Source organism: Harpegnathos saltator, unplaced genomic scaffold, assembly GCF_003227715.2.
Source record: "Harpegnathos saltator strain DR-91 unplaced genomic scaffold, Hsal_v8.6 scaffold774, whole genome shotgun sequence".
In the NCBI taxonomy this organism is placed as follows: Eukaryota; Metazoa; Arthropoda; class Insecta; order Hymenoptera; family Formicidae; genus Harpegnathos; species Harpegnathos saltator.
In genome coordinates this window covers 565,884-591,750 of record NW_020230620.1, presented here as the reverse complement: position 1 = coordinate 591,750, position 25,867 = coordinate 565,884, and the positions used below count along the sequence as shown (strand labels likewise).

General features: G+C 46.1%; 3 protein-coding genes across 5 annotated transcripts; 1 reads left to right on the top strand and 2 right to left on the bottom strand.

Annotated features, from left to right (window-relative positions):
- Window positions 1-704: 704 nt before the first annotated feature.
- On the top strand, window positions 705-4,222 carry LOC105191334 (bifunctional 3'-phosphoadenosine 5'-phosphosulfate synthase). The gene is made up of 7 exons (XM_011154652.3): window positions 705-1,017; window positions 1,198-1,374; window positions 1,640-2,275; window positions 2,494-2,928; window positions 3,018-3,224; window positions 3,530-3,812; window positions 3,930-4,222. The coding sequence occupies exons 1-7, from the start codon at window positions 967-969 to the stop codon at window positions 4,034-4,036; spliced, it is 1,896 nt and encodes a 631-aa protein (XP_011152954.1). The 5' UTR covers window positions 705-966; the 3' UTR covers window positions 4,037-4,222.
- A 96-nt stretch (window positions 4,223-4,318) lies between these two features.
- On the bottom strand, window positions 4,319-13,397 carry LOC105191335 (NACHT domain- and WD repeat-containing protein 1). 2 transcript variants are annotated; one of them, XM_011154653.3, is made up of 15 exons: window positions 12,571-13,392; window positions 12,334-12,413; window positions 12,125-12,247; window positions 11,646-11,788; window positions 11,409-11,569; window positions 9,521-9,925; window positions 8,677-9,434; window positions 7,829-8,368; window positions 7,497-7,737; window positions 6,611-7,269; window positions 6,233-6,539; window positions 5,919-6,144; window positions 5,007-5,719; window positions 4,622-4,885; window positions 4,319-4,459 (listed from the first exon to the last, which is right to left on the bottom strand). In XM_011154653.3, the coding sequence occupies exons 1-15, from the start codon at window positions 12,677-12,679 to the stop codon at window positions 4,446-4,448; spliced, it is 4,743 nt and encodes a 1,580-aa protein (XP_011152955.1). In that variant the 5' UTR covers window positions 12,680-13,392; the 3' UTR covers window positions 4,319-4,445. The 2 variants fall into 2 exon arrangements, with proteins under 2 accessions (XP_011152955.1, XP_025162101.1); XM_025306316.1 differs by lacking the exons at window positions 4,319-4,459; window positions 4,622-4,885 and having other exon boundaries at window positions 5,596-5,741; window positions 12,571-13,397.
- Window positions 13,398-18,188: 4,791 nt separating this feature from the next.
- On the bottom strand, window positions 18,189-25,468 carry Sec24AB (Protein transport protein Sec24AB). Of its 2 annotated transcripts, none has more exons than XM_019845150.2 (15): window positions 25,287-25,468; window positions 24,646-24,806; window positions 23,073-24,415; window positions 22,840-22,995; window positions 22,622-22,737; window positions 22,321-22,423; window positions 22,015-22,144; window positions 21,820-21,929; window positions 21,030-21,645; window positions 20,403-20,732; window positions 20,210-20,320; window positions 19,885-20,057; window positions 19,459-19,794; window positions 19,221-19,324; window positions 18,189-18,924 (listed from the first exon to the last, which is right to left on the bottom strand). In XM_019845150.2, exons 2-15 carry the CDS (start codon window positions 24,785-24,787, stop codon window positions 18,810-18,812), a joined length of 3,885 nt encoding a protein of 1,294 aa, XP_019700709.2. In that variant the 5' UTR covers window positions 24,788-24,806; window positions 25,287-25,468; the 3' UTR covers window positions 18,189-18,809. The 2 variants fall into 2 exon arrangements, with proteins under 2 accessions (XP_019700709.2, XP_011152953.3); XM_011154651.3 differs by having other exon boundaries at window positions 22,015-22,141.
- Between the last annotated feature and the right edge of the window lie 399 nt (window positions 25,469-25,867).

The following is a 25,867-nucleotide window of genomic DNA, read 5'->3' as shown; positions in this document are numbered from 1 at the left end:
TTAGCGAACACGATAACTTTCCAGAAAGTCTGAAATAATAAATACGTATTTCTTACAGCAAGCGTATTATAAACATGTTATGCCGCTTCAATGGTATCATAAGATATACTTTGAATGCGTGCATATTATTGATAACATGTCTGTCTATCTGATTGCTTTCGAGGATAAATCGATAAGATTACAAATCCATAAATATTGTAAAGAAGAGATTGTACAAAATATATTTCAGACACGAAAAAACATTCTTTCACGAAGCCACATGCGTTCGTTTGACATCTTCGTCTCCTAAAGTCGCTCCAATATTTTGCGAATGTTCACAATTTTATTCTACTAAACGTGACTCTTGTGGCATTTCGAATTCCAAACCATTTAATATTGAACGTCGTCTTTTGCAGATAAGTATCGTAGTTACTTACGTACGAGAGGATTAAAAAACGAAGATAACAATTATCTCTTATATTTTTGAAAATAACGACGAAACAATGAACTTGCTTATTCGGCACGTGTTTGTCCAGCAATTCTGACGTAACATAAAATACGATAAGTATATATATCATACTTATAAATGGAATTTACATGTTTCTCTGTGAATGTGTGCGCTCATATTGCAATAGGCACGAGCTCGAGGTCTTCCGGAAATTTGTGACGATGAAAGTAACTTTCTTCGTACTTTCACGCGCATTTAACGTGGCGCGAGAGATCAGTTCTCCGCAGTACATCGCGCGCTCCGGTTGCGCAAGTTGATCCATCAACTACAACACATACACGGCGGATATAAAGATTAACAATTTCCTCTTATCACGTTTTTATATCGCGGAATGATCGAGATAAACGCTCATGTACGATGTGCACGATGAATGAATCGCAATTACATGACGACAGTTGATGCTATCGCAACAAGAGAGCCAGACAATCATCGGTCAACTGAGAGCCGAGCTGAACTGAACGGAGAGTGACTGAAACGAAATGGGGATCTTCGCACAACCGATTTTGGGCATTTCGAATACGCCGAGAGAGGTGAGGCAGCAAAGTGTAACTTTGTCATGACCGGATAATATATCCGATTACATCCTGCGTGAGAACGAATTACAAGTTAACAGGCGAGATTTCGACGTTTACCGTTTCGCTACGTCGTCAAATTAACGGATAAGTCGGGTGAGTTACGACGCTGAAATAGAAAACTATGTTTAAATGCAGGGGCAGACGGTAGCAACGAATGTGACGTCGCAAGCGCACCACGTGTCCAGGAAAAAACGAGGTCAAGCGATCGGCTCTGTCGAAGGATTTCGCGGATGCACGATCTGGATGACCGGGTTGTCGGGTGCCGGAAAGACCTCCATTTCCTTCCAGCTCGAGGAGTACCTCGTTTCTCGAGTATGTTACGACGATGCTGTTGCTTTCATCATTCTCTATTCGCCACGTTAGCTGAAGAAAGAATCTTTAGTATATATCAAATAGCAGAAACATCGTCACAAGACATCACTAAGATGTCTTCTAGATATTTTTGCTGTCTGGAACGTTCTTCCGATTCTTCCGACATAACGGTTATTTTATCGAGCGGCAAATTATAACTATTATGTAACATCGATCCAACATTATTATTACTCGATATTTACTGGCTTCCTGGTTGTTCGAGCAGGGAATCCCCGCGTACAGTCTGGACGGCGACAACATACGCACCGGCCTGAACTGCAATCTCGGCTTCAGCAAGGAGGACCGCGAGGAAAATGTGCGTCGCGTCGCCGAGGTCGCGCGACTCTTCGCCGACGGCGGCGTAATCGCCCTCTGCAGCTTCGTGTCGCCATTCGCAGCGGACCGGGAAATGGCCCGCCAAATCCACGAGAAAGCCGATTTGCCCTTCTTCGAGGTGTTCATCGAAGCGTCCTTGCAGGTGTGCGAGAGCCGCGACATCAAGGGACTCTACAAGAAGGCGCGTCAAGGTCTTATCAAAGGTTTCACGGGCATCGACCAGAATTACGACGTGCCGACCGAGCCTGACCTCGTTGTTAACACGGAGAACACGAGCGTTCAGCAATCCACAGAGCGCATCATCGACTTTCTCCAGCGCAAACAAATCATACCGGAATTCTATGGTTTCACGCGGCCTCTCGAGGAGCTCTTTGTGAGTGACGACCGACTGGCGGACATTCGGAGGGAAATTGCCGCTTGTTCGGTTTTGGAAATCGGTCAAGTGGACGTGCAGTGGCTGCAGATTCTCGCTGAGGGATGGGCGGCGCCTCTGAAAGGATTTATGAGGGAAGATGAGTACCTCCAGGTAAGGTTCACGCTTGCTTGGCTGAGTGGCTTCATTTGATCGTTACAGACAACGTTATTACAGACTCAGAAAGTATCTGCTTAACTGACTACACTACCTTGCGTTGGTTCTCTTTTCTTCTTTTTTCCTCGTCTCGACTATGTGTCTGCCTCTCTTTAAGTCCTAAAAGTGTACACTACCTCAGCAGTAGAAAACAAACCTTTTCTGTTCTTTCGCAGACGTTGCACTTCAATTGTCTGTACAAGAAGGGCGTTCAAATCAATCAGTCGATCCCCATCGTTCTTGCTGTGAGTACCGGCGATAAGGAGCGTTGCTCCGGCTTAGACACGCTTGTTCTCAGGTACCAGGGCAAAGACCTAGCGGTCTTGCGCAAGCCAGAATTTTACCATCATCGCAAAGAGGAGCGTTGTTGCCGGCAGTTCGGCACAAATGATCCCAGGCATCCCTACGTGAAAATGATCGTGGAGTCCGGCGACTGGTTGGTCGGTGGCGACTTGGAAGTCCTCGAGAAGATTCGCTGGAACGATGGTTTGGATCGTTACAGGCTGACGCCTAATGAGATCAAGGCCAAGTGCCGAGAAATGGGCGCTGATGCGGTTTTCGCCTTTCAGCTGCGAAATCCGATACACAACGGGCACGCGTTGCTGATGCAGGTTCGGCGCTGATCTTGTTTCACGAGTCGCTTTGCGAGAACGCTCGCTCGTTAGCTGACATGTCAGGGAATCTTCTTCGTATATTTCAGGATACCAGAAGACGCCTCCTCGAGGAGCGTGGCTTCAAAAAGCCGGTGCTTCTGCTTCATCCTCTTGGTGGCTGGACCAAGGACGACGACGTTCCGTTGCCTGTCAGGATACGACAGCACCAAGCCGTTCTCGAGGAAGGTGTCCTGCACGAGGACACGATTCTCGCTATCTTTCCTAGTCCTATGTGTTACGCCGGCCCTACGGAGGTAACGCCGATTAAGGTTAAGGTTAAGGTTAAGGTTAATTCTCATTATCAGTCTAAACAGCGACAGCGAAACCAGAGTCTGTCGATTCTTTCGAATGACCCGATTGAATCGGGATGATTGAGACACGACAGTAACGGACAGTAACTGTGTGAGTACAAAAGAATTAAAGGACGCTTTGACGGAGGATTGACAGACTCCTGTTTGCTGCCACTTAAACGGATAACGAGAATTAGTTTTTAGCCGTTTTGTTTTAAGAGCTTCGCATAAATAAACGTGTTACTGTTTGTCTAATTGACGCATTTCAGGTGCAATGGCATGCCAAAAGTCGTATGATGGCTGGTGCTAACTTCTACATCGTCGGCAGAGACCCCGCAGGCGTTCCTCATCCTGACAAGTCCTCCACTCCGGATGGCAATCTCTATGACGACACGCATGGCGCACGTGTCCTCTCGATGGCACCAGGTTTGCAAAATCTCGAGATCATTCCCTTCAGGGTGGCCGCTTACGACACCAAGACGAAGAGTATGTCCTTCTTCGAAGCTGAACGACGGCAAGACTTCGTCTTCATTTCCGGCACCAAAATGCGTGGTAAATGTCTTTCCTATTTCCTATTTCTCATTCTATTTTCTACTTCTTTTCTTTAGAGAAACACACATCTATGCTACTTTCAATCTTCTAACACTATTTTCTCCTTATATGTATCAGGCTTGGCCAAAAATGGCGAAGATCCTCCCAAAGGCTTCATGGCATCGAAAGCGTGGAAGATCATCGCGGAATATTATCAAACCGCACACATGCAAGCAAAAAGTTAATAGAATAATGCTAGAGAATATTAACGTTTATATGTATAATATATAAAGAATATGCAGTATATATATATATATATATATATGAATTAAGATACATAAAAATTATGCATGATCTAACAGATACCGATATTGTATAAATAACGTTAGAAACCTTACTAATTAAGGCAACACACATAAAGTAAAGCAAAATGAATACGGGAAACTCAACAAGCCTAGAATTTTCTCTGGATCGATGAACATAAGCTACTGTAAAGTCGCGGATATGATGAAGGATCAAGACTTGCGTGTTGTTGCTAGTCTAATACCTCTGATATATCTTTATTTATTGCATCGAATGACATGGAAGGACATTTTGTAGCTTAAATATACTTGACGATCAGCCGAGAATCGGCGATGGAAAGTATTCTGCCATTTAATCCGGTACATCTGCAATACCATATCATTCTCAAAATGTTTGACTCTTTCATACTCTAAGTTAAGAAGAAAAAGATAAGCCATTCGTCTAAGTGATCATAGCAGAAAAGTCACTACATTATCTGTTTTTCTGAGAAACTAGACACCTAGTGACCTAACAAAGGACGCGCTCACCCTCTTCAGAATCCGATATCCGAGTAGCTTGAAGCGAGCTTTGTTTCGTCAATGTTCGTGCTAGGCCCCGTGGTCTTGGCGGCGGAGATTGCTTGTTCCAAAGCGCCTCTAATTGGTCAAAGTGCTGGGATTGCGCCAAAGCGGCTTGCTCGGGTCCGAGCCCGGATTGTGAGCCACTCAAGTCCGCTTTACTGATTTCTTCCATCGATGCGCTCACGCTGAAGCGACGCTTCAGGCGCTCCTCGACGCTTGAGACTATAATGCCTGAAGGTATACGCAAAGTAATCCTGTTACCGTGTTGCATGTGTAAAATAATTTTTACAGATATAACACATCAAGATCGTCAAGTCAATTTAAGGTAATGTAAAAAAAGACGATCGATAACCTGACGTAAGATGCCCGTATTTCCGCTGCCAGGTGTAAGTATCCAAAGACACTTCCTTTTTCAACAACCGCCTGGCAGGCCGCTTCGGCCCCGGGGGCCTGAGATCTCGCGGCGCCACGTACGGCGGTAGTTTGACATACTGCGCGGGTGTATTGTGTAGACAGAGAATAGGCATGCACTTGTGTTCCAACAAGTGCACCGCCATTCTCGAACAATCGGTGGATATCTCGACACCCAGTACCGGCACGTGTAGCATGATGGAACTGAGCGAAGTGCCCTTCTTGGTATCCCAGACAATGAGACTCTTGTCCTCGCTGCCGGAAGCGGCTAGAGTGCCATCGCCCGAGATTCGCACGCAGGTCACGTAACCCAGGTGACCTGTGAGAGTGTGCAAGTCAGCGCCGGTGTTGATGTCCCAGACGATCAAGTTAGCGTCTCGAGAGCCGGACACCACTATAGACTTGTCGAGCACCGCGACCGCCACGCAAGTCACATGATCGGTATGGCCGACTAAGACCTGGGAGAGCTTGCCGCCAGCCAACTGCCACACCTTCAGGCTCATGTCGCGCGAACCGGTGATCAGATATTGGGAATCCGGCGTCGCTACCAGACACGTGATGTCCTGCGAATGCGACACCTGATGCTTCTCTTCGGGACCGACGCCCAAGCTGATTATGCGCACCTGGTTATCGTCGGATCCGCACACCGCGTATCTGGAGTGATCGATTGATTGAGCTGGGAGGAAGTGTTAGTACAAATGGCTCTTGAGATTACAGCTCGGAAATGTAAAAATGCGAAGAGAGACGATTTTGAGTACGAGAGAAGAAGAGAGTGAAAGAGAGAAAGCACGGATCTTGAGGTAGAAAGAATTCGCACGTTGTCCGCCACGCGAGTCTCTTCCCGGTGCTTTACCTCATGTCAGACGCGACAGCGAAGCATCGCCCGGGTCCGCAAACAGATTGTATCAGTGTGCCACTATCTGCCGCCCAGACTCTAATGGTCCCAGCCCGATCCGAACTGACTACTCTCCTGCCGTCTAGCATAGCAGTGACAGCAGTTATCGGCGCTTGGTGTCTGAAAGTGGCCACAACGAGGCCCAGCGTTAAGCCCCATACACGTACTGTCTTGTCTTCAGATCCTAGAAGAATGTACATAAATCTTCATGTCATTATCAGTTGATACGTCGAAGGTGTGAACGTTGGGACGGGTTTCATGGAGATATCTACCAGACGCTACGAAGAGTCCCGACGCGGAAAACGCAATGCACGTGACGCTAGCGATATGTCCCTCCAAGGTAGACAACAACTCGTGAGTGTTGAGCTGCCAGAGGTTAACCAGAGAGTCGACGCCGCCGGTGACAGCCATGACACCGTCCCTGGAGATGTCCAAGCAGGATATCGGCGCAGTGTGCGGTTGTAGAGTGTCTTGTTTGCCAGGTTTTTGCGGTTTCGGCGGTGGTTCCTCGCCACGGAAGCTCCAGTATGTCACACGACCTCCTCCGCCGGTTATGAGAAAGTCGTCTTTCTCAGTCACCTCAGTGCGAAAGGAAGAAACAATAAGGATAATAATACGAATCGGTAAAATCACCATCGCGTTTCACTCACTTTGACCGAAGTGACGCTCGTTGATGGATTAGCGGGTAAGGTTTTGATCAATCTCCCACTGTGCATATCAAACACGGATACTCTGCCCTCGATGCCTCCCGCAATGGCTCTTCTGCAATCCTTTGCCAAACAGAGGCTCTTAACCGGACCTTGATGTCCTCTGAGCGTGTGTATCTCCGTGCCCGTCGCCAAAGATCTCAAATAGAGCTTCTGATTCTCGCAAGCAGCTAGAAGGAAAACCGAGTCTGCGGACACATCCAGCATGGCTACCGGAGATGGAAGAACAATGCTGTTGAGAAGGGTGAAACTTTCCAAAGACCACAGACACACCGTGCTGTCGGCCGACCCGGAAACCAAGACTTCCCCGGCTGAATTAACGCGAATGGTAGTGACAGGGCCACGATGATGATCGACCTTCATCAGCACCTCGCCGGTGAGCAAGCTGGTAGCGATGATTCTGGAATCCTCGCCACCGCTCACGATGACCGAGTTGTTGAGAGCCGTGGTTAAAGTGAGGACAGGCGCGATGTGTTCACAAATCCGGCGTTTCATGACGAGTTCTTTCATGTCCCATACGATGATGGAAGTGTCTTCAGAGCCGGTTAGCAAATACTGAGACTGATGGGTGACGGCTAAACATGAGATGGGACTGGAGTGTCCTGAAATGAGAAGAAAACGGAATATTAAACAGCAATAATCGTCATTAACGCTGATGCCGTGAATTTCCGTGAACGACAAACAAGTAAAAATAGGTCGAAATAAATGAGAGAAGCATTCCGAGTATTCACCCACTTACTCTAGCTAAGCTATGTTTCTCTCTCTCTCTCTCTTTCTCTCTCTCTCTCTCTCTCTCTCTCTCTCTCTTTCCCTCTCTATCTTTCTCTACCTTTAAACGTATGGACGAGCTGACCAGACATGACGTGCCACAACTGAGCATCACCCTGCGGCGGCACGACGACGACGTGCTGGCCGGATGGTGCCGCTTCAATCAGCTTGACCCCTTGAGGACATGTAAGCGCTCGGATCTGCAACGGCAGAGGCGGCTGCAGCCACCCGTTCAAGGGCACAAGCAGAGGCGCGGTGTAACCGTCGCACCAAGCCATAGCCGCCATGACCATTCTACTAACCTTGAAGACGCAGGTTGAGTCAGATTTTCTCTATCCGCAGGTTTACGACATGGAGTTCATCCCTTATCGATAGATGACAAAAGAAACTCACGAGGTCACCGCCGTCCTCGGCGACCGGTCTCAACCAACAGATGAGCTGCGCCGCAAGCTGAAGAGGATCCCTGGTGAGAACGTCGCTGGACTTCCTCACGGCATAATACACAAGCTCCAGGTCGCGCTCTAGAAGATACCGCCTCGCGTGTTCGAGAACACAACGGAGGTAGCTGACGGAGATCATTTGAACGGCCGCGAGGAGGAAGTCGAACGCGCAGACGGCCAGTTTCTTCAGTTTGTCGACGTCGGAGGCGCGCAGGAGATGCAACCACGCTTCTTCGACGTGTCGCAGTGTGTATGTGACATCTTGGCTTCGCGGCGCGCTTTGAAACGGTGTTTCCTTGGCGGGTGGCGAGGAGGCCGCTGGATTGCCGGCAGATTTGTCCGAGCTGTCGTCAGCGTCCTCGGAGAAGAAGAGGCTGGCCAATTCGGCGTAGTAACCGCGGGAAATATCTTGATTCGAGAGATACTTCCTCAGAGCGATCTCGCGGCATTGGCCGCGCCAGGAGAACAGCAATCGGCCGCTCATCACTCGTACCTGGAATGGTGTTTCATGAAGTTGAGATTGCGATATGATAACACAAGGATATCCGACAAATGTCGGAGGCGGGAGACAAAGCGAGTTTGAGCACACTAGCTGCCACGCAATTCGCGATGTACATATTCGTTAACTCGTTTTATTGGCTCTCTATCGGTTACATATTTGATTTGTTGCGCTCGGTTGGTTACCATTTTGGTTACATTACGTGAATGAATGAGACGCGGTATTATTGCAGCGCTGGTCATGGTTGACCATCATCGACGTATCAACGTATCAATTTGTTAACTGACACTAGTGTCGCTCACCCTGAGCCACGGCGCGAACGTTCTTCTGACCAGGCACCAGGTCGCAAAGTTGAATTGACTCTCCTGCAAGAGTAACGGCCCTTCTCCGCCGGTCGGCATGATCAGCTCGAGTATCTCCGTCTCCGACAGGCCGTATTCAGTGCAAGCGAGAACCGAAGCGATCCGCGTAGCCGCGTCGAGCCCGATTAGACTCTCCAGATGTTCCAGGGTCGTGTCGATACGCGATGACATGCACGTGCGCCCGGTGAGGTCGACGAGGACGTCGGCGGCGCGCAGACGATCTTTCTGAAGCGGTGTCAGACGCATCCCCTCGGGCGGTAATGCAGTAGTCGCGACGAAGTGGACGCCCGCGGGAAGCGTGAGCGGCAACCATGACAGCGCGGCGACGATGTCGCACTCGAGCGGATGGAAACGGTGGAGATCATCGAACAGAATGACTAGCTGATCCGGCAGAGGATGCTCCTCGACGCGGCGCATAATGAGGCTGAACCAATTGTTGAGATAGAGCGGATCGAAGGAGGCGTCGCGCGGCAGATTGCCGTCATTGTCACCGGCGAGAAAACCGACGTGCTGGCAAAGGATGCGAAGGAGCTCCAAACTATAGGCGGAACGTGGCGTCGAGGCGCACAGTCGGACGACGCGGAGCGTCGGCGTTGCGAACCAGCTGGGTGAATCCTGGTAGATACGCGCGAGGATGGATGACTTGCCGGACGACTTGGGCCCGTAGATCAGGATGGGTCCGTGCTTATGCTCCTTGCCTGCGGTGTACGTTTGTTACGGATACGATTGTTCTGTTTGCATATTCCTGCGGGAGAAATGTTACGAGTTTCTGTGAGCTACGCACCTGCAAGGATAAGTTGCTTCACCAGCTCCACAGTCTCGTCGCTCTCGTCGGCCAATGGTAATTGTCGGAGGAGCGTGAAATGCGCCATACTCTCGGCGTAAACCTCCTGAACCATCTTCTTGCGGCTTTTGATCTCCGGGTCGACCTCTACGGACATGTTCACCAGCTGCTGGAGCCTATCCAGTATGAGCTGGCGGAATTTGCCGAGGTAATTGTCGTGGCTGTTGTAGTCAGCGTCGATACCACCGTTGCAGTATTCCACGGGTAAATGTAACACGTTCTCGTGAGGTAGGACCGTTTCGACACGAGTCTTGAGTTCGTCAGCCTTCGGTGCACACGTCGGCGCATCGTCGCCCGTCCACTCGCGGATCACGGCCATTATTCCCAAACCCTGCTGATCCAGATCTGATGGGAATGCATCGTCGATTAATCGTCGGTGTTGCATCACGCATGTAACAGTCCGAAATTAGGGTGAAACGCAACCCCGACATTTTTTCTACAGATTTCATTCAATATTGAGGTGTATAGGAGTGTGGAATGAAAGAAATAAATTATAAGAAATAATCAATAGATGATTAAACCTTCTAGTAAACGTTCGAATGACTTTTACAATATTTAAATCAGGACTTTTCTCTACGTATGTCAAAGAGTAAATTTAGATAAAATATGAGATTCCACTATAGCGGCTTCCCAGGTTGTAAGGGTTAATAAATTCCCCCTTACATCTTAATATTTGAACAAATCTATGCAGGAGTGCCCAAAAATTGGCAGAATGCCAGCTATTGAACATCTTACTACCGTTATCGTTGACAAATTCTCTCTCTCTCTCTCTCTCTCTCTCTCTCTCTCTCCCTCTCTCCCTCTCTTTTTCTCTCTGTCTATCCCTATCTATCTAATTCTCCGTCTGGATGATTCTATCTTTGCATAAACTCTGCAATAAACTCGTTCTCGGAGAGCTCGTTATTAATACACTCGTTTATATACCTTATATACCTGCAATGCGCATCGATCTTCAGTTAATTAATGCGTAAGGCGCATGGCGATATTCATAAACGATTGTTCGTCGACTGATCCAGCGATTGACTGACTGATTGCACGAATAAGCCGTTGCGAGCGGCAATTAAATTTCCAGACCGGGAAAGAGAGAATTAACGGCGCGGTTCTGCACAAAGCGCTTCGATTTCCAGTCTTTACGTTCTTTGTTTGAACGCACAATACGGCGAGTGTGCGTTATATGCCTGCGGCGAATAGCCGTAAGAGCGCGCGGTTGCACGGGGAATAATTTAAGCGGTACGTGCCCGATGCTTGACCTAGAAGGGATCTTCCTATTTTTGGCGAACAAGGCTCGATAGGCCATGCCAACTGCGATGTCAGGAATTCATCAAATATTGACAGCTACTGAGGCGGTAACAGCGACGACGACGACGACGACGACGACGACGACGACGGCGGCGGTGGCGGCGGCGGCGGCGGCGGCAACAGCAGCGCCGATATCCCGATTTGTATTCCGTTACTTATTTACAAACTTGCGGAAATGACGCGCATGGATTGTTACGTATACCCGTGTCGCAACGGCTCGCAAACTCCGTCGAAAAAAAAAAAAAAAAAAAAAAAAAAACGAGTTTCACGATTTCCGCAGAATAAAGGAGAAAAAGCCACCATCAGTCTACTCGAGATGCCGACAGCGAAATCTACTTGATCTACAAATTAAACAATAAGAACTTGTCGGCTTTTCTTAATTTACAATTCACGGTTCATCTGAGAATCTTGATAATTTACTTATTATTTTTTCACGATCTCTTTTCATGTCTACGAGAAGGAAGGGTACAGGCCGCTGGCTCTTGAGGAATCCTCGAGGCTCCAAAGAATCTGAAATTCCGACACTTACTTAGGCCGTATTCCAGCTGCCGTTCCGCTGTGCTCCTCAGTATGTACCTCAGTTCTTGATTATCCGGTTGCTCCTGGATCGCCGCCTCCGCGGCGGTTTTCAGTCCTTGACGCAGCTCCGGCTCTTGATTCTTTTGCCACTCGCACTGAGCTGTTTCCACGCTGTTTACAAGCAACTCGTTAGTAGGTCGAAGATGAAGAGCTCTCAGAGAGAAGAGTTTCTAAACGTCAACGTTACCTGTTTGCTTTCAGAACGTAGGACTGCCCATTGTGCTCGTAATAATCCTCGAGAATGACACAATGCGCGTGAAGAGCTTGGAAGGTGGTCTTCTTCAGCTCCGTAGGTACCCATCCTGCGGTGTATTCTGTTCCTGCCAACAGCTGAAAGGATAACAAATGAAGACGAGTTATTCCTCTGCGTTACAGACGCATGTTCCGTCGCGAATGTAGACGGGGGTAAGGAGGAGGATGACGCAGCGATAAAAATGGGGTGATAGCACGCACAAAAAATAAAGGGAAAAAAGAAGCGTGAGTTAGAAGTTATGCCTCATGCCGACATGGTATGAGCCGTTAATAAAATATTACTTCGCAGTTGAACCGGAAAATATGTAAAGTCGCACGCTACTTTCGACATTCCGCACGCCGGTGAGAAAAAAAAATTCCACGACATCGACCAGCGGCGAGCATCGAGACGAACGGACGTCACGTGTCTCTCACCAAAAGAAAGCATCCCCTGGAATGTCGATGGGATGCGCTGATCTCCTCCAGAAAAAACTCCGCGAGACGTGGGTTGGCGTCCGGGTCGTCGCTGGTACCATATTGCATGTCCACCAGGAGCACCTGCGCAAAAGTCAAGCCGTCGCAGGTTGGTGGTGGTGCTGATCACGAGCTCGAAGTCGTCAAAGCAAATGAATTCGCGCACTGACCTCGATTCCTATGTCATCGTAGATCGATTGCAATTCCGGACCGACCACCTCTAGCAGCTGTTTGCGCTCTTCCGGAAAGTCTAGCCGGCACAATCGCCAAACGAATTCGATTAAACGTTGGTAAAGGAAACTTTCCTGCCTTCTCTCCCCCCTCTCTCGCTCTCTCTCTCTCTCTCTCTCTCTCGCTCTCGCTCTATCTCGTCCGCGGGTAAACTTTGCTTGAAATTTCAAACTCACCGTTCCTCTCGCCGGCGATGAATATTTTGATGAGCCTCGGTGCTGGTAGGTGCGCCGGGGGTGGGCCGCCCTTAATCACCCCAGCGATCAACTCCACCTCGAGATTCATATTTGCTGAGCTTGCCGACGCGAATCAGGCGATAATTACATTGTACACCGCCGGTACACGCTTCGTCACGACTGCTACGACTGTTTACATTCGTATCAACGTGAGCGCGCGCGTCCCTCTGCAGCCTGCAAGATATTTTTATTTCCGATCCCTAACAATACGTTGCGTCGCTCGATCGTCGTCTCCGTCAGTCATTAGAAAGAGAGAAAGAGAGAGAGAGACTTGAATCTCTCACGGATGTCCTTTCTACAGATGTTGAATTCTTGATGTCCTCGGGTCCAGCGCGATTCTCAGACACTCGGACGTGCGAGTCCTAAAGCTTCAACTGGATTGCGCAATTCCCTCGATTCTTCTTCTACTATCGGATGCTCGGATGTGTGTGTGTGTGTGTGCGACAGTGTGCTCGTGAACTGACTGAAGAATTCTTGATCTTGACCAGATTTTAAAATTTCAGTCGAACTTTCGGCGACACGCGAGGTCTGCCAAGTGTCAGGCGCTCCTCAAAATATCGTGCGTGTGTCTCTCGAGTAATAGAGAACTCTCAGATATGTCTCTCGTCGATTCCGAATTTTCGGGAGCGTTCCTATCGCTCGCAAGGTACTCGTGTGTCGATATATAAGTATACTCGATCGATCCGGCGATCAGTGATTAAACAATATATAATAATAATCCATGCTCAACAAATAATGGAGATCGTGATTTTCCATTTGTAGCTCGTTCGTATATATTTATATAGAGAGAGATTTATATATATATATATATATATATATATGTATATTATATATCTATTTAATATATATATATATGTATAATTCGATAACACTATTCTTTTAATCAGCTACGATTGTCTTCGCTTGCGAGTGCAACGAGCGTTACATTGAATCGCTAATTACGATTAGGCGATGATACCCTTGATTGCCGCCGATAAGTTCCCCGTCGGTCGTCGCGCGATCCATCGAAAGATCGGCGAGCTGCGGAAACGATCTGATCGTTAACGCGAGCTTTCTTGCGATCGCGTTAACGTTAGTTTGTACTTATCCCGAGTGTGCTCATTGGTCGTTGGCCGTCGATAGTCGGCGGGCCGGAGATATGCCAGGGCTTGAGGGAGGTTGTCAAGACCCTTGGTACATGCGCGTCCTATGTTCCCATTTTAAGGGCGGGGACCTTCTGCAAAGGGAGAATAGCCGAGGTGTAATATCGCTGCCGGTCGGCGGATCGCGAAATCGCGGGACTCTCGCGCGATTTTCTCGGTACTTCGGGCTTCAGCTTCAGCCTCAGCTTCGGAGAGAAGCAGTTCGGGGCCGGGAGAGAGCTTCCGGCGAGAGTTCTCTCTCGCTGACGCACGCGAGCGACCGGGCGGTCGCGCAACGGCCACGGCGAATCGATCCAGCTTTCCTTTTACGGATCCGGAGCGTGCGTGTGCCGCACATTACGCACAAGGATAGCGAGCAGCTTTTCGGAGCTTTCGCGATGCGTATCGATTTTTTCGTCCGAGTCGTCGCTCGCTCGGACGACTCTCGCGTTGCGATGCAGCACGCGCATGGCCGCCCGTGTCACGGAATGCGAATGCGAGTTTGCATTTCGGTGCACATACACACGTCGATTAGTAATCTGAAATTTGCAGGACGCAATCTCCATCAACGCCTGTCGAATGCACGCGGATGTAGCGGCGGCGGCGGCGGAGGTGGAAGTGGATCGCAGCTTGTATATACGAAATCGCTCGCGAGCTAACGTGAACTTTTGACCCGAGGCGCACGCGGAGCAAGCTCGCTCGTGGCCATTGTTATTTTTGCGGGAATTCGAGCTTGCGCGCAACACGTCTCACCGAGACTCAGGTTCGTGAGGATGTAAAATGTCCGTTATGCAAAGCGAGATCGATCGCGGCGATTGATCGCTACACGATATGAGCGCGTCCGCGATCGAGGAAATTCTTGTTGCCGTCTGTTGGAAAAGATTTCTCAGCCTTCTTGCAGATTCATGCAGATCACGCGATAACATCTCGTCACGGATAGCTTCTCCTGGTCATGGATATCAGATTACGTGTTGCATCCTGAGCAAGAGGAGGAGGCGGAGGAAAGTGGAGAACGCGTTTGAATGTGCAAATGTTTGCTACTTGACGCGCGCGCGCACACAACGTTCAGCCACGACGGTAGGCACATGGCAAACAAGCTCTTTAACACTGTCGAGTGTGCCGCGCACAAATTATCGCGTCCTTGCGACGCGATAGGTCAAGTCGAGACCGGCAGGAGAGTTGCCGGTAACGAGACAGACTTGCGTCGCGGCGGACGCTGCCTCGCGCGAGACGCGAGGATCATTAAAGACCCTGGACACGCATCTCGCGACTGCATCTCATCAGCACGCAATTTTCACTCGTCTGCAATAATAGCAATAAAAGCGTCGTGTGATGCGTGATGCGTGCGGCAAGGTAACGCCTCTCTCAAGATATCGAAAGTGAACGAATAGGAGAGAGAGAGAGAGAGAGGGGGGGGGGGCGGGGGAGAGAGCGTGAACGACTAAATTTTAGGGATGAATCGGATCACGACCACTTGAAGGATCGTACGAGGGCTTTGAAGAGGGTTATAGTCTACGAGTCGATCGCAGCCGATGGAAACTGATATCGTTATTGCGAGAGAGAGAGAGAGAGAGAGAGAGAGAGAGAGAGAGAAAAAGTACGAGAGAGGGAGAAAAGTACCCGCGCACGATAAGATAAAAATAGAAGAATACCATCCTCCTGGAGGAGATTGTCGCTAAACATAGTTCGACCGGTGGAGAGCCGAGCAATTAACCTTCCGCCAACCTTCGCACCTCGCGCATCTCTCGGCCGCGCATTTGTTTACAATGCTTACCACGGAATCGTGCCGTGAGATTTTCTCGCCGGGTACACACACACACACACACGACATACCTCGATGTTCGCAATTAATCGCTTTAACGAACATTCAGTTTTTTCTCTCGCCGCTGATTCTTCGATCGGTCAATTATCATGGACGAGCTTTCAAGAGGCTTGCAACGAGCGCGGTTAAATAATTAAAACACCGACATATCTCGGGATAATCTGCGCTCTCCGGCTCGTTCCTCCGAATATTTAGGGCATTCCACGCGCGCGCGCGCGCACGTATGTGTGTACACCTTCGTAATTACAGATCGCCATCTTTTGAATTAATTAGTTACATTCGTTGTCGAAATCACAACGAAGCTGCCATTCGGACACTTCGTGATCGAGATCGAGATCGAGATCGAGATCGAGTCGCGCGTTTCGCGATTGATCGACCAGACGAAACGTGAAGAGAATCCGGTAGGCGAAATCGTGTTCCCGAAATACGAATTTCTCAAACACAAGACATGCTATAGCTTGCCCTCCCGAAAGCCCCATTCTATCCTCTTCTCTCTCCTACCACCTTCGTGGATGTTCTATTTGAATCTCGCCCATTGGGAATGGGAAGCCCATTCTCTGCGTTTTGTCAGCCGCAAAATGAACATCGTAAATGTCCCCGTCATCGCCGTCGCCCCCGCCAGCCGCGGTGATCGCACGCGGAGAAAGGGATGATAAAAATTACGGCGCGGTTTCCGCGCACCATCTGTCCGATCGTCAGTCGGGTCGATGCGGCAGCAAAAAGGGCGGGGGAAGGGATGCCAGTCAAAACACAAGGCTTACCAGGTCGTCGGGCAGAGCTATCGCGACGAAGGCCTTCACCTGCTCGCGCTCACGACGGTACCACTACTGATAACGCGTCAGTCAAACGGCCGACGCCTCCGAGCGGCCGAACGCCGAGCGCCGACGCTGCCGCCGTCGCCGCCGTCGCCACCGCCGCCACCGCCGCCGTCGTCTTCACCCGTACGCTACCACCACCGACGCCGATATTAGCAAGCTGGAGTAGGGACGATTATCATACATCGATGTTATGTCTACATGACTGATACAGATCAATTTGCATTTCATACCGGACGTTATCTTTTCTACGCTGTTGAATAAATGCATCGAGACGCAATATCAGCATCAGCATTAGCATCAGCGAGTTCTCGCGGGAATTCAATCGCTATAGCGGGGAACGCGGAACGGCACACTGTTAATTTTTCTCTCTCTCTCTCTCTCTCTCTCTCTCTCTCTCCTTCACGACCCTGGTTCTCTACGAATTCCGCGACGCAGTATATCCTGAAATAAAAGACCGGCGTATACATGATGAGTGCATGGAAAAAGTTATCCCTTTGGTGTAACTGATAATTTGTCTGACGAGAATAGGGACCAAATGAAAAAGTCGGTTGCAGGAACAGAAAGATTCCTGTACGAGATTCCTAATCCCTTGTCTCTTGTTTTTGGTTATCTCAATCTAGTTTTAATCAAGCTGAGTGCTCAGACGAATGTTCTCACGGTCACGGTAGCAGAGATGTAATTTCCCGTCACCGAATTCTCGTCTGATCCCTGTCCGAGCTGTTCACGAACCGAGATTCGTCGTCTGTGCGCGATTTGTTTTGAGCCAATCTTGTAGACGAAGTTAAAAATCGCTGATCACATATCGGCATTAATTGAAAGTAAACGCTAAAACGCTTTTATGATGATACGATCGACGAGTTAGTATAGCGATGAACCAGTACACAAGGATGGGTTAAAGAGGATGCGAACGGATGTACATACAATTGTCGTCTCTCTCGAATAATGCGTATAATTTATATATATATATAAATTATATATATGTATATATATGTATATACATACACATATAGACATATACATATACATATTTTGATAGTAGAACCGATATTTAATGACACAATCGGTAAGTATTTAAATTATATAGATCATGTCGTCCCGCATGCTTTTTTTTTGTTTACCCTTTGGCGAATCGTAAAAGAACAATATGCCAGAAAATCTTATTTGGCAGTATCAACACTGGGTGAGCGAGCAGCGCGATTATTTTACAATATTCATTTATCTAGTCCTTTTTTTTCCTTTACCAACATTCGCATAAGCGTGCTTTTCTTCGCCATTATCTCATTATTATAAAGTCCTTTACAGGCGAATTTTCCTCCTCTCAAAAATTTATTAATATTTTACATTATCGCGGAATTATCCCTCACCTCCTCCTCCTTCTGTGTACAATTATTTAAGTAATTCAATTGCAACTGTGCAACTTTCGTCGACTGCTCGAAATCATCGATTGAAATTGTTTTGGCTTTGCTCGCTGCAAAGTTGAATTTTACAATATGGATTAACGCGTCATTGTCGAGCGAATTAACGTAGAATTAATCATTTTGTATAAGACCTTTCCAGCTATTACCCTCTTTATTGCCTGCAGGTGATTAAATTGCAAGTGTGCATTGCTTATCACCGTGAAATACTTCCGCTTTGCGACTTTCGCCCAGCAAACAATTTAATTTCATCATTATTTTTATATCAAACATTTGTAGAAGTATATATATGATCATATATATATATATATATATATATATATGATCTAACACCTTTTACCTAATATAATTTGTAACTAACACTTTTTTTATTCCAGAAAAAAGAAAAAATAAATAAATAAAGTAAGATTAATTTCTGCATTTTACAAATCGCAAATACAGGATCTCTCTCTCTCTCTCTCTCTCTCTATCTCTTGCATAGAACGAGACAAAATAGTCTAAAAATATTCCGCGTGGAAAAAGAAAAGAAATTACTCGTCATATCGATGCTGTTCGATGGATTAATCAAGATTTTATCATTGTCCAGGTAAAAATTGCACGAATTAAAAGTGCTACGGATATAGCACAAGATCGTAAAAACTCATATTATCGTTTACTGGACGAGCACAAGCGTATATAAAGAAGTTATACATATTTATCCCAAGTGGACGCGCGCAACGAGAACGTGCGAATCCTTGTGTATCAGAGATATCGATGGTAAACAATTGTAATAATAGTATTAATAATAACAATAATTACAATCTACCATATTTAAATGCGTCAGTGTCTGTCGGTAAGGCTATCACTGCTGCGTATGGCAAAATAGTTTTTGAAACCACTCGTCCCCGATATTTCCTATGTGAACCCACGACCGATCGATGATGATTCGCGCACAATTCTTAATCACATTTTAATGCGACTTTATGACTCATGAATCCAATGACTCCCAGTAGAATCAGATCGGTCACTCTTTCACCTGTATCTTGAGATGCTGTAAGAACTCGTAGTAACTAAGCGCCGTTTCGAACCTGTCTTCTATTAAACGCTCGATGAACAATGTCCTGAAATGGCTATCCTCCCTGAAACATCATTCGCCGCGTTGTAAAATGCATTCGTAAGCATTTCGAAAGAAAGCAACGGACAAGTTGAAATGTAACAAAAAAGAGACATATATGCTGTGCGATAAACAAACGATCGTACGAGTAGAGTAGTTAAATAATCGTTTACGATAATTTATACAGTTGTTTAATCGTCTCAATTCATTTATTCAATTATTATCTTCAATTATATCCTATTTATATTTGATTTGTTGTTTTCATTCATCGCAAAGTCAATTCATCATCATACGAAAAGGAACAAAGAAGAATCGGATTACCTGATGATCTGTATAGGTACCCAGAACGGTTTCTCTTCTTGCAAACTGAATATAAAATGCCGCAACCGTTCGTTTTCTATCGTGTCCAATTCCGGCAATTCATACTACAACGGAAATTTAAGGCGGCATGTTATTCAGTGCGTTTTTCATCAACATGGTTGGGATAGGATCAGTTTATAAATTTCGGTCCATACGATTTCTCGCGTAATTGACAGAAGTGATATATAAACATGCTCACCAATTCCTCTGAAATAGACGCAAACGCTGAGACTCCGAATACTGCCGAACAGAATACCGGGTTGACATTCTTGCCAACGTAGATATAGATCTTGTCACCGGCGTCCAAGAGGAAGACGCCTCTAGCGTCGAGTCTCTCCGCAGATAGATGAAGCCGTGGCGGTTGCGGACAGATCTTGCCTTCGATGTCTTTAGCGTTGCGGTCGTCGAGTGCGTGCACCGGGTACAGATCGGGGTAAACCATCTGCATTAGCTGCGCCAAGGGTAATGTTTTCAATTGAAACATGGCGAACACGCGATCATCCAAACGTGTGCTTGTGCCAGACCTGAATGCCACCTGCGAGTTTGCAAAAATGTTGATCGACGATGCTAATAACGGACGCGTATATAGTGTCTCGTTTGTCGAAACTCGAACTCGACTACTTACACTTTTCAATAATGCGATGATATATAACGGCAATAACTTCAAGCTTTCCGGCGCTAAAAGTCTTCCACTGCCGCTGGATTGTAGCAATTTGTACGTAGATAGGACATCAATGGCGACGTTTATTAACGCGTCTCTGGCATCCGACAAAGACGATTGAAGCGACCGATCGACAGCTATTCATACAAATATCTATTAATCCAACAATTCTCTATTGCGACTTCGTAACAATCTACAATCGCGGGAGGGAGAAATCTCTCCCTCTGAATGAAAATTATTGTTCTCATTTTATTTAAATATAATATATCATATCAAGAGCTTGACTTACCCATTTTCGATAGGAGACCCACTATACATTGTTGATCAGCGGCATGCAGAATATCTGATAGATTTTTTACAACTGGCAAGCACAACGTATGCACTCTGATTCTTCGTTCACCTTGAAAAAAAGATGTAAATCAGAATATTAAGAAAATAGTGAGATACAATAGAGAAAGAGAGAAAGGAGAAAAAGCGATTACCTTTGCTCGAAGTGTAGAGTAGAGCTGCTTGGAAGCATACACTCTGCATGTCAGAAAGATTCTCTTCGATAGCAATTTGCATACCAAAGCCGGCGTCCGGATTGATGTTTGGCAAACAAAGGAGATCGGTCGAGCGTACGAAAAAGCTACCGTGAAAGGCCTGAATGCTCAGACCACGAGTGCAACGAATCCTCATTACAGCTTCAAAGCCGATTTTTCTGGTCAGATATCGGCGAAGCATTCTCTCCAATGTCTCCGCGCTTTGCAACTTTGAAGTTCGAAACAACGGCACGTGGAAAATGCAGCCACCAGTGAACTTTGACATGCACGCTATGAAATTTAACAGGGTCGTAAACATTAAGGACATAACAAAGTAGTTCGACAACGATTTTATCGAGTTGGCTCACTAACATTGTATTAATTCACTAGTACGGAAGAGGTATTCTCTCACGAGTAAAAATTTATATTTTGTCTCGTTAGTTTGATAATTATAGCTTATCAAAGTTCTCAATGATTTATGAAAAAAAAATAATGGTCGTTTCCTCTGAGTGATATGTACGCATGCCCAATGTTGAAAAATAGATAATAAAAATATGATATACTATATTTCTTATCACTCAAACTCACATAAAGTTGCCAGGTCGCTGTACTGACTGTTCAACAGGAACAAATCAATCGCAATTTGTTGTCCGCTGCAATCCAATGCGAATCTCTTATAGAAGTCTGTCGCCGGATTAAGATGCGGCACGTCTTTGCCTGCTCTAGCGTTGGGGTCTTCTCGTGACTGTAAGGCTCCTGGACCGTGATTAGGCAGACATGTCTGGAAAACAGTGACGCGTCCTCCAGTCGCGAAGAGAAGCTTATAGGCAGCTTGAAGAGCGGCGCCGAGAGCGCAGCTAGTGTCGTGAGTGCCGTGAAATTTGACGGGCAGCTGAGTAAGAAGGTCACGGACGAGCTCCTCGCGCTCCTTCAGATTCACAATCAGGTTCTCCGGACACGGTAGAAACACGTCATCGATGTCCAGCATAATCATTTCATGCGGCTGCGAGACATTGTCGGGCATGCTGAAGAAGTGTAGAGCAGAATCGACGGCGAGGAAACCAATCTGAGTGCGGCTGTCGCCAGGTAGACGCGACAATTCGTCGATGATGGTGTTACAGACGATCTGTAAGTAGCCGCTTTCTATCGCGAGACGAGATACGTCTACGACGAATAGATAGACTGCGGGCTGAGGTGGACGGAGCTGGAATTCATCGAATTCTTAATTAAATCCGTCGGAAGTGAAAAAAATTCGAATTAAAAAGAATTTTTTTTTTTTAAATACGAGAAGGAGAGACATGCGTTTCATTCAGATTTGAATGACTCTCTGACTTGTTTCCATTAATCATGCAAGAGAAATGGAAAAATAATTACTAACCATGTATTCGCTCGGCGCAATGAACTCTATCGTGCCGTTCTTAGCTTCTGGCCGTCGCGCGGGCTCACCGTATGATTTCGTTACAGGATCATATTGGAACTCTTCGGGTACTGCAACAACAAGACGCAAGTGTATTTCAATTTCGCAAAGCCATGCTAAAGTGATAAATATAGGTATGTGAAGCGAATGTATTACGTTCATTTAGCCTGAAACAGAGATTGCACTTCCATCTCTTCATGTCGATGAAAATAACGAAGGGATTGATGTACGTTCGGCAAGCTCGACAGCGCACGATCGTATTACACTGAATCACCGGCAAATGCTGCTGACAAATGAAAAAAGAAATCACATAAAATGAAAAACGAAATTCATCGCCGGTGAGTATGCCGGCAGATCAAAAGGATGATGGTGAGACTGTGCTCCTTCTAATCTCTACATTTCGCATTCACAAGGCCATGTACTCACAACTCCAAATATGCGCTAGCATTTTAAGGTACATACATTTAAATCCTTAAAAGGATGTATCAGTACACCGAATGGCAATCTAGACTTCTGTAGAAGCATATTTGTATCGGGAACCTTGGTCAGCGTACATCTGAATATTCTGTAATCATTCGGTGTGTGTCACAAAAGACTCTATATGTCAAGCAGCTTTAATAGTTAACATTAAACTATTAACTTGGTAGATCTTTGTACTTTCGACTCATGCATCTTAGATATATGATTACATCAAAAAGGTATAATTTACTTTTTAGATAATTAAATATCTGGAATCTAAGAAACAAAGAATGAAAAAACTTACTCGGGACTACAATTTGCAGTGTCTAACAATTCCTGATGTAACTTAATCTTTGGTGGCTCGACTTTTTTAGGCGGCAGTATATTCCTGCCTTGTAAGAGGTCTACCGTTACCGAACCCTGAGAAACAGGATAGCGTAATGTAGTTTAAATATATTTATAAATTAAATTATGTACATGTTACAAATTTTATTAACTATGCAATTAAATAAATATAAATACCCATAATTGGTCAAAGCCACTCTGTGCCACGTTCAAATTGCTCATCTGATTATTTAACTGATTTAATTGGTCGGGATACGTATTAGGATATCTTCTATTTAATGAGTCTAAAGGAACGTTCGTCATCGAGCCGGGATAGTGCGAACGAGTATCGTACTAAAAATAAAAGTTAATTTGTATTGTGAAACATAAACTGCGTATCACGTTTTATTCCCAAGTTCAAGTAGGCTTACCATCTGATGTCCTGGAAGCATCCTTGACGACGGTGGTCTCGCATGTAACTGACTAATTCCTGAAGACGGCACGGTAGCCCTTGGAGGTGGCATCGTGGTATTGGCAGTGTCCTGTTGCGGATACTTTCTCTGACCAGCTAAATGTTGATATACATTCGAACCTTGAGGAACACCTCCCAGTCCCATAGGGTCCATTTGGTCAGTGAGTAGACTTTGTTGAGGTTGAGGTTGAGGTTGAGGCTGAGGCTGAGGCTGAGATTGAGGCTGAGGTTGAGACTGAAGGTGAGAATGAGGCTGAGGCTGAGGCTGAGGCTGAGACTGAGGTTGAGGCTGAAGCTGAGGTTGAAGCTGCGGTTGAGGCTGAGGTTGAAGCTGCGGTTGAGGCTGAGGTTGAAGCTGCGGTTGAGGTTGAAACTGAGATTGAAATTGAGACTGATGTTTCAAAGGCTGAGGGCAATAATCCTGCGGATTTCGTGCAGCCATATTGTGAATTTGTTGTGAACTACTGGAAAACAAATTTTGCGTGCTAGAACTCATATGCGGTGTCGAAGATGCGTTGAATATGCTTTGCTGACTTCCATATCTGAGTTGAGGATTAATTGAACTTTCGGAAGGATCAATAGGCGATTGTGCCTGGACATTCCGAGTCCTTGATAGTTGTACACTAGAAGTCTGTGGATCCTGCTGCATGTTACTGTCTTGACTCGAATGTTGAATGACGCTTGGAGAAAGCAGACTAATGTTGGATAGGGCTGAAGAAATAGGATGACTCTGATCATGTGTTGACGGCTGATTCACTCTCGTAAATGGCACTTGACTGCCTGTTGTTTGATCTTTAGAGACTTGACTAGTCTTATCGATGTTACCGGATGCGCCAGAAATGCCTATAGTGCCTTGCGAAACGCTGCTGGGTGGAGAATTGGTTGTCCATTGGTAACTTTGATTCACTTTAGCAAATTCCGATTTGACAATATCCGCAGGTGTCAAAGTTTCAGATTCTGACCCGAGATTTCTCCCCAGTGGAGGCATCTGATTCGGGGGAATCATGGATCTATGGTGAATTTCATGGCTAGGTTGGGTTACCAAGGCAACTGAGGACACACCAATGTTTTGATGACTGCTAGTGGCATACTGGCTATGTGCACCATAAGGGTTAATGGGACTAAATGGCTGTGACGTTCTAGGTGGTGAGGACAATATATTAGAATTTTGTGGCCCAGTTATTGGTGGCATTGGCGGTCGAGGTAACTGAGGCCGATATTGATTGTGAAGGTATTGGGTTGGTGATGGATCTCTAGAAGTTTCCCTGGATGGATCACGTGAGGATTGCGACGATGGTGTACCTAGGAACAACAGTTTGAGCTATTACAATTTCAAAAATATCTCTGTAGATAAGATCCGTTACCAAAAAATATAAAGTAAATTAATAGCTAGTAATAGTTATTATCGTCTTCAGGTGTCATCAACAAGTCACAAGTATTTTCAATATTCTGATAACATAGACTTTGAAACAGACTTGACATATTATTTGACTGATTTTTCAGCTATATGTTTACAAAAAAAAAAAACTTACCGGTCAGATTAAAATGAGGAGACTGCATACCATTCTGTTGAGGTATAGAACTTTGACCATTCACTACAGGTGATGGATTATTCTTTAAAGTATTGTTGGGTTCTACATACAGTGGATACTGGTAACCGCTTGACTGTGACATTCTGTCCCTCTAAAAGTCACTGCAATCAAATATGTCTAAGAAAATGTACTAAGATTCTTCTAAATACATGTAAGAAAGAAACTCAAAGTTCATAAGTGACTGTATATTGTCACGTTCAAAATTTATCATTGTCAGATTTTAAAGCAAGTCCAAGGTATGTAATGATAACACAGAAAATACATATAACGTCTAGTTTTTATTTTAATTTCTCTTGTACATCAAGAGTCACAAAATAGGGCTCGAACAGTTCGTTCAAGCTCCATCGGAACATTATAAAGATTGTAAATTGGACAAGTTACAGAGAGCTAAGAACTAAGCTTTATCACGCGTCGCGATTAACTGTGCGTCAATTAACGTTCTCAATAAACTACGAGGAAAGTGTAGACTGCGGCAGATTGACGTTTGGATTGGAGTTAAAGCGCACTGTCAGCGCGCCGAAAGGTTAAAGTGGAAAAGGCTGTCTGGGCACTACTCGAGCACCTGCTCAAATCCTACTCACCTTCGCGATGGGTGCGACACCGAAATTATGAACGGCCGGATGCAGACCCGCGCATCGCCCCTCGTTGCCGTTTAATTCCTTCGAACGATCTCGCAAATATTACAGCGTACCAATTCGTGAGCAAACGAGCGGCACACACACATTACGTGGCAGCTCACGCGACTGGCGCGCCATGGCGTGGCACTTCGAGAGAGAGAGAGAGAGAGAGAGAGAGAGAGAGACACTGGTGCCTCTGCCGCTGGGTGTACTGATGTAGTAGCTGGGAAGCTGTTATGCATTGTCCTTGAAGAATGTACATCTTGAGTTTCACCTTGCACCAACTATTTTATATATTTCGATTTTATTTCAATAAATATCTCTCGGTGGGACATTTATACAGCTGTAGATATACGTATTCAATTATGCAACAGACTTATACTCCCAAGTTGATCTTTCAGAGAGCAGTTGTAAGATAAAGAATAAGTAGAGTCTGATAAGGATCTAGATAAAATATTAAGTACTTTGAGATTGTTCAGAATACATTAAGATTCCAAGATTAACATTCCAAGGTAACATAGCTAAATTCTAAACGATTTTGTGTA

Coding starts and splice junctions, on each gene's coding strand:
- LOC105191334 (XM_011154652.3), top strand. CDS start 967: ATGGGGATCTTCGCACAACCGATTTTGGGCATTTCGAATACGCCGAGA. Junction 3,225..3,529: donor GTTACGCCGGCCCTACGGAG/GTAACGCCGATT, acceptor GACGCATTTCAG/GTGCAATGGCATGCCAAAAG. Junction 3,813..3,929: donor TTCCGGCACCAAAATGCGTG/GTAAATGTCTTT, acceptor TATATGTATCAG/GCTTGGCCAAAAATGGCGAA.
- LOC105191335 (XM_011154653.3), bottom strand. CDS start 12,679: ATGAATCTCGAGGTGGAGTTGATCGCTGGGGTGATTAAGGGCGGCCCA. Junction 12,414..12,570: donor CATCGCCGGCGAGAGGAACG/GTGAGTTTGAAA, acceptor TGTGCCGGCTAG/ACTTTCCGGAAGAGCGCAAA. Junction 5,720..5,918: donor GCTGTCGCGTCTGACATGAG/GTAAAGCACCGG, acceptor CGATCACTCCAG/ATACGCGGTGTGCGGATCCG.
- Sec24AB (XM_019845150.2), bottom strand. CDS start 24,787: ATGTCACAGTCAAGCGGTTACCAGTATCCACTGTATGTAGAACCCAAC. Junction 22,424..22,621: donor ACTGCAAATTGTAGTCCCGA/GTAAGTTTTTTC, acceptor GAATGATTACAG/AATATTCAGATGTACGCTGA. Junction 21,930..22,014: donor CTGTTTCAGGCTAAATGAAC/GTAATACATTCG, acceptor TTGTTGTTGCAG/TACCCGAAGAGTTCCAATAT.